General features: G+C 48.4%; 1 protein-coding gene across 10 annotated transcripts in view; it reads left to right on the top strand.

Moving 5' to 3' along the window:
• Positions 1–13,543, top strand: part of PTPRE (protein tyrosine phosphatase receptor type E) — a 180,004-nt gene that overhangs the window by 128,500 nt on the left and 37,961 nt on the right. For 7 of the 10 annotated variants that reach the window (XM_033179036.1, XM_033179029.1, XM_033179019.1 and 4 more), the window contains 4 exons: positions 4,729–4,844; positions 9,990–10,089; positions 10,364–10,437; positions 12,144–12,280. In XM_033179036.1, coding sequence (XP_033034927.1) covers positions 4,736–4,844; positions 9,990–10,089; positions 10,364–10,437; positions 12,144–12,280 — 420 coding nt within the window. In that variant the 5' untranslated portion in view covers positions 4,729–4,735. Of the gene's footprint in view, positions 1–4,728; positions 4,845–6,516; positions 6,638–9,989; positions 10,090–10,117; positions 10,284–10,363; positions 10,438–12,143; positions 12,281–13,543 lie in introns of those variants that run through there. The other 3 variants (XM_033179070.1, XM_033179054.1, XM_033179080.1) reach the window with 3 other exon arrangements.

The raw sequence follows: 13,543 nt of genomic DNA, 5'->3' as shown, positions 1-13,543 counted from the left end.
GATGTGTTTTGTCGAGAGAAGGAAAAATACGAGCAGGTCTCATGACAGAGGGCTCAGAGATCTAAATCTTGGAGGGCCCCAGGGCTCAGTTCCCACCACACCACGCCGTGTCTCTGCATTCTCTCCAGGGGACCGTATTTCCCTCTTCAGTGGAGACAGCCCTATTTTCTGCTTGTTGTCCCTGTGTCCTGTCCACTTTCACATTTACTCCATATTTTTCATCTTACAGCAATTGAAATTTAAACTTTTTTTTTTTTTTTTTTTGAAATGGAGTCTCATTCCATCACCAAGGCTAGAGTGCAGTGGTGCAATCTCAGCTCACTGCAACCTCCACCTCCTGGGTTCAAGCAATTATCCTGCCTCAGCCTCCTGAGTAGCTGGGATTACAGGCGTCCACCACCACACCTGGCTATTTTTTGTATTTTTACAAGAGATGGGGTTACAGCATATTGGCCATGGTGGTCTTGAACCGCTGACCTCAGGTGATCCACCCGCCTTGGCCTCCCAAAGTGCTGGGTTTACAGGCATGAGCCAGCATGCCTGGCTGAAAATCAAACTTTTAATGTTGAAATACTTGCATTAACAGAATCCAGGAAGGTTCCATAGGCTGTCCACTTGTGCCTCCCAGCTTCTGCTATGCTCTTCTCATAGGACGGAGACACCTGTGCCAGGAACAGGCTCTCTCTAATGGTGACTAAATCTGGAAGATGACAGCCACCATCTTCTCTCTCTTCATCACTCTTTCCTAACACAATGTCAGTAACACTTACCTTTCAAGGACAACAGGCGGGTTAGAAGAGAAAAAGTGCCCTTGGAGAAGAGTTGGTTAGAACCAACTCCCGTTGGCATCCCAGTGTGGTGGGAGGAGGCTTCAAAGCTGGGGCTCCTGCTGGCCACTTGTGGTACCAGCCAGTTGAGCTGCGGCCCACACCATGGCCTGTGAGATGCCATGGTCATCAGCATCTGTGGGAAACATGAGAAATTACAGGGTAGGGGATTTTGAAATATTTGTAGGAAATCAATACAACTTGTAAAAAACAGTCTGAACTCTTCTTCGATGGGCTTGGGCATTTATTGTATGGTGTGAATCTGCAACTCTATTTAAATTATGTTTCAGCAGAACTTTCTGAATTTGCCTTAAACTTGTAAGTCAGGAATAACCAGAAAAGGCGGATCAAGCCCTGATTTTTTTTTCCAGAAAGTTGATGATAATGTTGGAATAATTTGTAATTTATACCAAATACTTATAAACATTTATCAACTACCTTGGGGGCTGTAATGATATCGCTGACCACACAGAAGCAAGAAAGAAATAAAAAGCTGCTAAGAGATCATCCGTATTCACTAAGTGGCTGCTTGAAGAACCCTGTGCCTGAGGATGATAAATTGAAGGTGCTTTGCCAACTGCTCACAAAGCATGACTTTTCACTTAGATCAAAAAGTATTCTCAGCTAATTTTGCTCATCTTCAATTCCAGGTTTCACTGTGAAACCTGAAAGGTGAAGTGATAGCTGTTAGTGCTCCCAAGGGTAGAAGAATTTCATGAACCATCAGATGATGCCAGTGTTACATCAGTGTGATTTTCAAGCAGTGATTTTCAAACAAAATCAGTCCATTCCCATAGTGGTTTTATTTTTTTTTTTAATTCATTTCATGGAATCGCAATACAACTTGGATATTCCTCCTGTCAAAGGCAAAACCTTGACTTAATTACTAATGTCACAGGAAATGCAGTGGAAGAATCAGTGTCATGATAAAATTATTTGGGGGGGAATTAGGAATATGATATTATATAAGTGTGGGTAAAGCTTGGCATTTGTAGTAAATGTATTGTACTTGGAATTGATCGTGGTGTACACATCATTTATTTACTTATTTATTCGAGATGGAGTCTTGCTTTGTCACCCAGGCTGGAGTGCAGTGGTACAATCTTGGCTCATTACAACCTCTGCCTCCTGAGTTCAAGTGATTCTCCTGTCTCAACCTCCTGAGCAGCTGAGATTACAGGTGTGCACCACCTCACCCAGCTAATTTTTGTATTTTTAGTAGAGACGGGGTTTCTCCATATTGGCCAGGATGCTCTCGAACTTCTGACCTCAAGTGATCTGCCTGCCTTAGCCTCCCAGAGTGCTGGGATTACAGGCATGAGCCACCATGCCCAGCCTCACAGCATTTATAATTGTGTCCAAATTGGACATCTCATCAGTTAAAATAGAAGCTGTTGATGTCAAAATTTATAAATAGTTACATGTACACGGAGTAACTAAACTGCAAATTCATGGCAATTAGGCTGATGTTGAATTTTTAAGACACTGCAGCTTTGTAGTATACACTTTCTGTCTCCTGCTCATCATCAATCAGATTCTAGAAATGTTCGAGCCTTCAAAGAATTATTTTGTAAATAAACTTAAGTGTCCTAAAAAGATGGTGAACCTTTCTGCAAACAAGGCCCTAAGTGTGAGTTTAGTTTAGTTCCAAACTAATTGGAAATACATTATAGAAGGATTCAATAAATGGAGCACCCGACCCCACCACTGTGGTAGGCTCACAACAGAAATGAATGAAATACAAATCCTTAAAATTCTGCATGGTTTTAATCACTGTTGCAAGCACCATTTGGACCAGGTCAGTCGTGCAAGCCCACTGAGAGTGAATGGCCAGGGACTAACAAGTTGTCATTGGCCTTAAAATATGACGGGGACAGAGCTGGGCTCCAGCGGGTGGACAGGCTTTGAATTCTGCAGGTTGTTGCCCACTGCTGCTCACGTCAGAAAATCACCTGCGGCTCCCCTGAGCACTTCTGGACCCCAGTTTCTAATAGATGAACAAAATGATCTTTGTCTTTCTCAAGGGTGTCAGCCTCCTCTTAGATCACTGAGCATTTGAAGAGGAGGGTTATCAAATTAATGCATGAGATAAGACAATGTTTCAGCTAGGAAGTCTGCATCTCTGGAGTTGTATTAAACCAATTAATATTCCCCAATCAATTACTTGGTAATTTACTCAAGTATATTAAAAATATTGTGGCAGTGTGCAGTAACAGATTTTTAAAAACAGTGTGTGCCTACATGGGCAGAGCTGCCTGCTTCGTGGAAGGGCCAGGGCAGCATGCAGCGGGGTGAGGGCATCTGTCTCCAGGGTTCCTGGGTTCAAATCACAGTTCCTCCATATCCTCCAGCCTGACTTTGGACCAGTTCTTTATCCTTTGGGAACCTCTGTTTCTCAGCCCTGTGGGGTTATTGTGAGGATAATACAGATATGAAATACCCAGCACATAGTAGGTGCTCATGGAATTATTTGTGTATATGGCTCATTTTACAAATCTAAAATGTGTTTTTTGGAAATAAAAGAAGAGGAAAGAAGTAAAAGTGCTGATTGCCACCATCGTAGTTGTTTTGGGCTAATTGTTATAATGTCCTCATAATGGTTTCATCTTAATAGTGGTGATTACTGAAACACAATTAGGATTTTTCACGCTCATTCAGATGTCTTCTCTAATTACAAGCATTAGTGTTTAACATGTGAGCAGCCGGGGAATGGATGTCTCTTGGCGTCAGTTCTGAAATGGGGTCCATTTGCATCCCTGAGGGAGGCCTCAGGCAGGAGAGGGCTGCTGGTGGGGACAGGCTGACCTTGGACGGGGTTCAGGGGGTGGGGAGTGGAGGGGAGCACACCTCCACTGCATGTCTGCATCATCAACAGCAAATCCCATTCAGCAGGTGCCACTGCCCACCTGCACCTGCCAGTGAGGCTCTAGTGAGGGGTTTCCACACCACCAAGCAGTCACTGCCACATTTAGCGATGCTCTGATGTTCTGGCAAAATGGAGTGCCAGGTGAAGATCTGAGGTGATGGCCCACGGGTCCTCAGCATGAAAGAGCCTTTTTCTGTGCTGAGCCAGTTTACAGTCTGGGTCTGCCCCTGGGCATTCCTACGCCCCTACCCCCAATAAATACTCACCGGCATCCCAGAGTACTCAGTTGGCTCTGTCAAGATGAGTGGACCATGGCCTCATCCTTACAAAGGCAGCTTACCTCCACTTCACCTGAGAGTTCAGACATGGCCATGATCAGATGCAAGGGTCAAACTGGAGCCAGGCAGAGCATGCTGGAGCCAGACCAAGCACGCAGGAGCTAGACTGAGTGTGCTGGAGCAGCGAGGAACAGAGAACTTGGCTGCAGCTGGGCGATGACGCTGCCTGAACTAGGCCCTGGAGGATCGACGTTTCCCAGGCAGAGTGAAGGAGGACGAAGAAACAGATTGAAAAGCAGTGTCTTGCTGGGTGTGAAGAGGACAGCTGGCCAGAGAGCAAGGCTTGAATGGGAGGGGTAGAGTTAGCAGGGCGAGTGGAGGGTGGATGGTAGAGGGTCCAGGACACCAGGCTAGGTCACCCAGAAGTGATTTCTCCTAAATGGTTCTGGGGAGGGCAGGGGTCTGAGATGAGATCGCTCTGGGTTCCAGTCCCCGACCTGCCCCTACTAACCATCCACCAAGCGGGTCCTCTGAGTCCTGGTTCCCTCCTTTGAGTGAATGTCCGTAGTCAGTGACTGGATCCCCCTGGCGTTGGGAAGGCTCAGTGAGATGATCCGTGAAAGTGACAGGCAAACGTCTTGGCTCAGAGGAAGCCCTGAAATGAAGTTGGCTCTTATCCTCATCGTCACTGCCTGGCACCGGAGGGTCCCACTGCTGCTGCTGGATGGCCTCTGAGCCTGTCCCTGCCTCTCTGCAGGTCCACCATGGAGTCCTTGTGTGCACTCCTGCTGCTGGGTTTTAGCTTGCCGCTCGCCAGGGCTCTCAGGGGCAACGAGACTACTGCCGACAGCAACGAGACCACCACCACCTCAGGTAAGGACCCATCCCCCTCTCCCTTTCCCTGGCTGCCTCCCTTACTGCCTCCTCCTGAGCTCCTGGGACCATTCAGAGGGTGAAAAGGGGGCTTAGGGTAAGAGACGAATGGTGTGGCTCAATTTCTTAGTGTGCTTTTCATAGTTTGTGCCTCTAAAAACAGGAAGGCTAAATAAGCTAGTTTAGCATTTGGTTGTTCAGCAAAGCTTAGTGTTCTAGACGTGTCCCATCTACAATCCCCGCTGAGAGTCGGGGTCAGCGTTGGCTGGAGGTGGGAGAGCAATAGGGTTAAAAATCCCTCAAAATCCCGTTGTGCAGAAAACCAACCATGAACGTACATGGATGAGGCGATGTGACAGTTAATGTTCCTGATGTGACCGTTAATGATATGAACTAAAGAATTATTCTTAGGCCAAGTGCAGTGGCTCACACCTGTAATCCCAGCACTTTGGGAGGCCGAGGGGGGCGGATCACGAGGTTAAGAGATCGAGACCATCTTGGCCAACATGGTGAAACCTCATCTCTACTAAAAATACAAAAATAAGCTGGGTGTGGTGGTGCACGCCTGTATTCCCAGCCACGCAGGAGGCTGAGGCAGGAGAATCACCTGAACCCAGGAGGTGGAGGTTGCGCCACTGCACTCCCACCTGGCGACAGACCAAGACTCCGTCTCAAAAAAAAAGAAAAAAAAAATTATTCTTACTATTTTAGGTCAGATATTGGCATCATGGTTAGTTTTATTTTTAAAAAGTAGAGTCCTCGCCTTTCAAGATGCCTGCTGAAGCGTTCATGAGTGGACTGTGATGTCTAGGCATTATGCAGAAAAGACCACGAGAGAAGTGGGGGTGGGAGCTTGTGAGCAAAGTCACACTGAGGGCCCCACATGATTTTCTAACCCTGGATAAATGTCCTGCGAATGTACCATTGGTCCCAGAAGGAGGAAAGAGTGAAGATTTCTGACAGCAGAACCTCCAGTGAGGAGAGCAGTTCTAAGCACCCACCTGTCTTTTTCCTCTTCATGTTGAAACCTCAGAGACATCTAAAACCCCAAAAACAAGAGACCAGAAGCTGCCAGCAAATATAAACCTGCCTCTTTGAAGCCAGTCCTTCAGGGGCAGGTCACTGATGATTCAATGAGTTATTTCAACCTACAATCCCGACTTTTCTTCCCAATGCAAATCAACTGGCCACTTAGAAATATCTGACAAACTGCCTGGATGTCCCCTCACATCCAGGAGTCACAATGGCAGAACATCCGTTTGCACAACAGTGGGGAAGAATCTGCCCGGGCTCTGCAGACAGTCCCTCAGGTGGCACTGTGGGCACCGGCAGGAAGACGTCCACTCCACCTCTGAGGCTTTTCAGTTTATTTGAAAACAAAATTATTGGCTCACATATTGCCACAGACATGGGGTGTTGCTTTCAGGAGAAGGACACCGTCATGTGACCTCAGCACCCAGAGCAGAACTAAATGTGAAACTCACACCTTGGTCCAGCCTCTGCCAGGGCCTCTGCGTGCTGAGCAAGGCTGCTGGTCCACAAGCAAGAGGGAAACGGGCCTCGGGTTATAAGGCGCAGACGGGCTCCTTTGACCTAGAATTGTAGAAGGAACCTGACCCTGTGAAGTGCCCTTTAAATCTTCATCTGACCCCCGGAAGAAGTATGAAGGACCATTTCAGATGATAACAGGTTCCCACAGTGTGCCAAAATAACAGGAAGCTGTTTCATTGGTTCATTGAACAAATCACATTCAGTACTCATCCAGACACATTCTTTTACAGAAGGAATTGAAGGTAAATGTTTACAAATTATATAATAAAATGTTATCTATAAAAATAATATGTAGAAGAACACAGTGGAAACACGAGTAAAGAATATGACCAGGCAGAATACAAATATCTGGTTATGTTTCACTAATCATGAAAAGATGCTCAACTCTCTAGAAATTAGAGAAATGCAAGTTAAAATAACAGTATCATTTTACCTATCATATAGACCAAAATGAAAAGGGTCAGCAATATCCCAGAGAAGAGAAATTGCTCCATTGCCCGCTGTGGGTAGCATTCCGCAACCTTTGTGACACCGGGGACCAGTTTAATGGAAGACAGTTTTTCCGTGGAGTTGGTGGGGGGTGGGGGTGAGGAGGGCATGGTTTGGGGATGATTCAAGTGCATTATATTTATTGTATACTTCATTTCTATTATGATTACATTGTAACATACAATGAAATAATTATACAACTCACCATCATGTAGAATCAGTGGGAGCCCTGAACTTGTGTTCCTGCAACTAGACGGCCCCTCTGGGGGTGATGGGAGACAGTGACAGATCACCAGGCATCAGGTTCTCTTAAGGAACAAGCAACCTAGATCCCTGTCATTCACTATAGGGCTCGGGCTCCTGTGAGAATCCAGTGCCACCACTGATCTGACAGGCAGCAGCGCTCAGGCGGTAATGCTTTGCTCACCTGCTACTCACCTCTTGCTGTGTGGCCCAGTTCCTAACAGGTCACACACTGGTACCCATCCGTGTCCTGGGGGAGTTGGAGACCCCTGCTATATATGAGTGTAGAAGTTGGAAACTTGGGGCTGCCAACTTGGCAATTGTGTTAAAATGTAACAGGCGTAGAGGCTAACACAGAAGCTATCCTACAGAAACACTCTCGAGACACAAAGAGATATATATATGTGTGTGTGTGTGTGTTGCAGAACTGTAGGTAATAGCAGAAAAGTTGGAAACAACTTAAATGTCCATCCTATTTTGGTCTATCCAAAAAGTGGAATCCAAGCAGCTATTAAACAGAATGAGGAAGCTTATCTGGGCTGACATGGAAACTCTCCAAGACAGACAGCCATACCAGAAAGGCAAGCTGGAGAACTGCCCCGCGGTGCATTTCATCTGTTTCTTTCATATTTAATGTGGCTATATGGGGACGTGTCTTAAAATTGGTAGCACTTCACAATTATAATCAGTATCATTTTTTTTCTTTCTTAGTGGTTCTTAAAATAACGATACTTTTTACAATCCATGAAGCTTTAGATGAAACGAGAGGAGTAGTATGGTCTATTTATTTCCCAAACCTGCATATTTATGAACGTAAATTTATAGAAGAAAATGTCAGGAAAGATACGCTTTGAAATCTTAATTATGTTTAACTCTGGCAAAGAGAACAGGTTCCTGAACATTGAAAGTTTTAGGCCAGAGTGAGCTGGGACCTTAAACTATTGTCTGCGCACCTGTCCTTGAGTGAGCCACATCTTTCCAGTATGGACTTGCTCCGCCTCTAGGGGCCCTGGGGGAAGGAGGGCTTGGCATGAAGGTGGGAGAGGAGAAGAGGGATGGAGATAAGACGGGGGCCACAGTGCGAGCAGCTGTGCCCTGGGGCAGAACTGAGATGGTCCCTGGAAGACCCCAGCTCTGGGCTGGAGCTCAGGATGAGCTTCCTGAGCAGAGGGTGCTGGGTGGTCACACTCTAGCCAAGCTTGCCATTCTCTTTGTCTGCTCCAAAGTCACATTCAAGCCTAAAGTTTTCAACTTTCAGGATCAGATTCTGTGTAAGCAAACATGCACACACACACACACAAGTTGCAAGTGTACATATGTATAAAATCGGTGTGAACATACACACACACTTTGCTTTGGGCAATAGCTGGACAGTCCTTCAGGAAGAAGGCTGCTTCAGGATGACCACCCTGGGGACTGGTCACCTTGACCTCTGTCCCACCCCGTCGGATCCACAACAACGTGAAATGAAAATAGACTATGACTGGAATTTCCTTCTCAGATGCCTCCTGGCCTCCTGTCTGGACCATGTTGGTGCCCAGAGGACATTTTTGTTTTCTTCCTAGTTCACACCATTTTAAAAAATTGTATTTCAATTGAATTTCTTACCAATACTTAAAACTCAGAAAATGTTTACATAAAAACACGAATTTCTTCTTTAGGAAAGTGGGAAGAACTAGGCACTGTGGGCACCCCTTGTGCTTGGCCCCAGTGGGCTGGAACTCAGAAGTAGCCGTCCCTGCAGGCAGGATGTGGGGAGTCCCCACTCCCGCCCCCACTGGCCTCCCCACGCCACCCGGGGATGCTCTCACCTGCCCCTAGAAGGCCATTGGGTTTCTGATCCTGATCTCTGGCCTCCTGAACAGAGGCAGCTACTACCCCAATCATTGCCTTCGAGGGGCTTCCCCAGAAACCTGGGCGCCACGGCAGTCATGCTGAGGGCCTGCTCACTCACGGCAGAGTAAGGTTTGCGCTTTGAGGCATCCAGGCCCTCTCTGGGTCCGCAAGAGAGGAGTCCAGTGGGCTTCTTGGAGGTGGGGGCCTTTGAGATTGTCCTTGAGGAGTGGGAACATTTTGGTGAGGAGGGGGCTGTGTGGCCGGCTGGGGAGGAGCAGGAACAAAGTCCGACGTTGGGAGAGCGGGTGGGGTCCAAAGGTGGCAGCGAGGTCACCAGGGCCCCTTGGAATTTGGGCTGGTGAGCCAGGGGCATGTCCTGAGCAGCAACAAAGCCACTGAGCTGGGCCTGGAGCTGCAGTCTCTTCCCGGGTGAGGAAGGTCAGCCTGTCAGGTACAAAGGACAGAGTAAGAGGCGGGTGGTGGCTGGGCACTCAGCCTCTGACACGTGGAATCGGGACCTGGAGGCTCTGGAAGGTGGGGTCACAGTGCGCTGGGGCCACAGGCCTCTATCCAGCCCCAGGGCCCGGCCGCCTCCCTATGCCTGAGCTCCTGCCCAGCCCAAGGGGCCCTGAGAGGTGAGCCATGCCAAGTCAGCCTCCCACGCTGTCTTAGGACCCTGCAGTGGACACTGGCCCCTTCACCCTTCTCCAGCTTCTTAGCAGGAGAGCCAGGCAGCCAGGCAGCCAGGCCGTGTGGGGGTCTGCGGAACTCACCCCTGTCATGCCTGCCCCAGGGATCTTGGACAAGTCACCTCACCCACTCCTCAGTCCTGGATTCTTTCTCTGAATCAACAGAACAATCACAGCTACTTCTCTGTTATCTCGTGGGGCCTTTTCAGGATGAGGGATCCACTCTGCAAACTACAGTGTAGGGTTCTGGTGTCCAGGAAGAAGAGCTCGTGGAGGGGACTCTTTTGCAAACTGTGAAGTGAGGTCAGGGGTTAGGGTCTTTCTGCTTCTCCTGCAGGCCCTCCGGACCCAGGCGCCTCCCAGCCACTGCTGGCCTGGCTGCTGTTGCCGCTGCTGCTGCTCCTCCTCGTGCTCCTTCTCGCCGCCTACTTCTTCAGGTAGGAGTGTCCTGGCGCACTGACTTGCCCCAACCAGCTCAGAGGAGGAAATGAGCCTTCTGATGCTGCGGGCGTGGGCCGTGCAGCAGAGGGCAGCTGGGAGGCTGGGTGGCCGGGCCTGGGAGATACACACAGGCCAGGCCTTAGCACGGCTCAGCCATGAGCAACAGGAGTAGCTTTTCCCGGCTCACCTGGTGGGTATCGCTGGGCCGAATGCTGTTGGCTGTAAGGGAACCTAGAAGTGTGGAAACCTAACAAGTCCTGTGTCTCTAAGGTTCAGGAAGCAGAGGAAAGCTGTGGTCAGCGCCAGCGACAAGAAGATGCCCAACGGAATCTTGGAGGAGCAAGGTACAGAAGCTCCTCTCTGGCTGGGGCTTAGGGGAAAAATGTGTTCTTTTTTAACAGACACTGAGGTGCTTTCTCTCTTTAACATTCAGAGTAAATTTTGAGGTGTGCCTTGCCACTTTCATCTCACTTTACCCGGTATGATGCTGTCATTTAGAATCTCACTATTTCAAAACTTTAAGGATCATTTTTCTCTCTGGTGTGACACGGACGTTTGAGACATTTTTGTTTGTGGCTTTTTTAGAGAGACTGTTCATATCCTGTCATTTTCACAGGGTGCTGACATGTAACACTTTTCAGTGAGGCCTTACAATGGTTCTTAGATAAGACTGTCTGGCTCATAAACTATTCAACTGGGTTTGTACTGCTTTAGGATCAAGCTGGAAAAAGGGACTTGCTCTACTAAAGTGCTTCATGTTTACAGAGCATCAGAGTTAGCTGGGAGCATTTCCAACTTTTCCATCAGAAGTATCGTTTCTAACTTGTTGTTGCTACTTACAACGGAACATTGTTTTTCTCTCCATACATCCAGATGAGATGACCGAGAAACATGTGTAAGGCAGAGGCCACAAAAATATTACTTCTCACCCCAGTGACTACAACTTCCTGGAGTCAGCTTCCTACCTAACTATAGTCAGTTCTATGGTTCAGGGAAACACACGTGCTGTCAGACTAAAATAGACTCTTAAAACGGACCTTAGATAATTAAAAGAATATCACCAACAAGGACCCAGCTGAAATGTAGCCTCCCAGCGCTGGTGAGACCCGAGACCCTGGTTAGATGATACTGTGGCCCCAGGTGCTGTTTTCCTGCCGTTGTTCAAGCCCCCGATTCCCTGCCCTGCACGTTTCAACGGCAGGAACAGGAGGGAAGAGGGTGCGGCTGGTGAGTAGCAAGGAAGCTCAGCATCATTCATTCTGATCCTGTCTGTCACTTGGAGGAATGAGCCTTGGGTGAAGTTTTTGACTGGGCTTCAGAACTGCTCTGCAGGTAGGGACAGGCCCTTTTGCAAGTGTGACAGCTGGGTTATCATGCTGACCCATGATATCATGCTGGGTTGTCAATATCAGCTCATTCTCCAGGAAGAGAAACACATGCCCATGACTGTTCTTGCCTCTCACTCCGGACTTGGGGAAGGAATGTGTCCAAGAACTCCCTTATAACACGTACTGCTCCTTCTCAATGCCCCTTGTCACCCTCCCCAGACAAGGGTGGTTTTCCCTTGGAGCTTATGGGGTTTGAGGAACCAGGAATATTTGTTATGAAGAAGAAAAGGCTGAGAGAGACTGCTCTGAGTTTGCTCCCAGAAGCCATCATTACTCTTATTTCCAAACCTGGAAAGCTGAGCTGGAGAGTGAGGCCATCTTGAATTCTTTTTTAGAAGGAGCAGAGGCTGGAGGGAAGGAGAGGCAGAAGGGTGGGTGGATGAGTGACCTAGGGAGGGGGACAGGGTGTCTCCTATGAGAGAGAGCAGGTGACACTGGGCAGAGGGACGCCTGTCACTTGTAAATGATGCAGATGCTTCATAGGAGTCGAGTGTTTGGAATCAGCTGCTCGGGACCCGGCTTGGCCCAGCTATGTGATTTGAGAGAACCATCCCAGCTCCAGCCTGGTCATTTCTTCAGGAATGTCGTTGGTCAGCTTGGTTCCTCAGTCACCTGTCCAGGAATGTGGCTAAATGGCCCCCCTGTTTCTTTTGGTCCCACAGAGCAGCAAAGGGTGATGCTGCTCAGCAGGTCGCCCTCGGGGCCCAAGAAGTACTTTCCCATCCCTGTGGAGCACCTGGAGGAGGAGATCCGTATCAGATCCGCCGACGACTGCAAGCAGTTTCGGGAGGAGTTCAACGTGAGTGTGGGGAGGGGCCCCCTGCTGGGTGCCCTGTGGTCGAGACCTGTGAAATCCAGTGTTACAGTTCAGGATGAATTATCCCAAAGACTCGGAACCCTTGCATCGGTTAGGACACTGTCCCATGAATGGGCGTGGGAGGAAACCTGGTTTGTGGTGCAATGCCCTTCACCAATGCTTATTTCGTCATTTATAAGGTGAGACAGTTGAGTTAGAGGTTTGTGAAGCCTTCTTCCACCTCCCACACTCTGAGTGTCAAGTTCTAAAATCAACTGTGACAGAAACACTGTTATCTCAATAATGTAGAAGGCTAGGGCCTGAGCATAGCACAATATGACAATATCATGGGGAAAGCAGCAGAGCCCCAAACCATCCTTTCATGGCTTCTGAGAGCTGGAGCATCTAATCAGAGTAGGCGATGTTCCTCTTCTGAACCACCATCTCAGCGTTAAGGAAGCAGCTGTGAGCTGCCTTAAGGGAACACGAGCTATATCTGCTTGTGTATCAACATGGGTGGGTGGCTGGCTGGCTGGATGGATGGATGGATGAGTGGGAGGGCAGATGGATGGATGGATGGATGGATGGATGGATGGATGGATGCATGGATGGATGGATGGATGCATGGATGGATGGATGGATGAGTGGGAGGGCAGATGGATGGATGGATGGATGGATGGATGGATGGATAGATGGATGGATGCATGGATGGATGAGTGGGAGGGTGGGTGGGTGGATGGATGGATGGATGGATGAGTGGGAGGGCAGATGGATGGATGGAGGCATGCATGGATGGATGGATGAGTGGGAGGGTGGATGGATGGATGGATGGATGGATGGATGGATGGATGATTGGGAGGGCAGATGGATAGATGGATGGATGGATGGATGGATGGATGGATGGATGGATGAGTGGGAGGGCAGATGGATAGATGGATGGATGGATGGATGGATGGATGGATGGATGGATGCATGAATGGATGGATGAATGAGTGGGAGGGCAGATGGATGGATGAATGGATGGGTGGATGGATGGATGGATGATGGATGGATGAGTGGGAGGGCAGATGGATGGATGGATACATGAATGAATGGGCAGATAGAGAAGTAGACAAACAGATATGAGGAAGTGTTGTCTTGGATTTTGCTGTTCAGTATTTATCCTTGGTCATGTTTTGAATTTTATGTATCTTCACCTTCTTGCATGTGGCTGTGCTGAGTGTTGATCGTAAAGAGGATAGGTTTTCAGCAGGACTGCTGACTCGT

This window comes from Trachypithecus francoisi, unplaced genomic scaffold, assembly GCF_009764315.1.
Source record: "Trachypithecus francoisi isolate TF-2019V2 unplaced genomic scaffold, Tfra_2.0 Contig01579, whole genome shotgun sequence".
NCBI classification, from domain to species: domain Eukaryota; kingdom Metazoa; phylum Chordata; class Mammalia; order Primates; family Cercopithecidae; genus Trachypithecus; species Trachypithecus francoisi.
The sequence above is the reverse complement of the archived record's forward strand: the minus strand, read 5'-3'. Positions and strand labels throughout refer to the sequence as shown.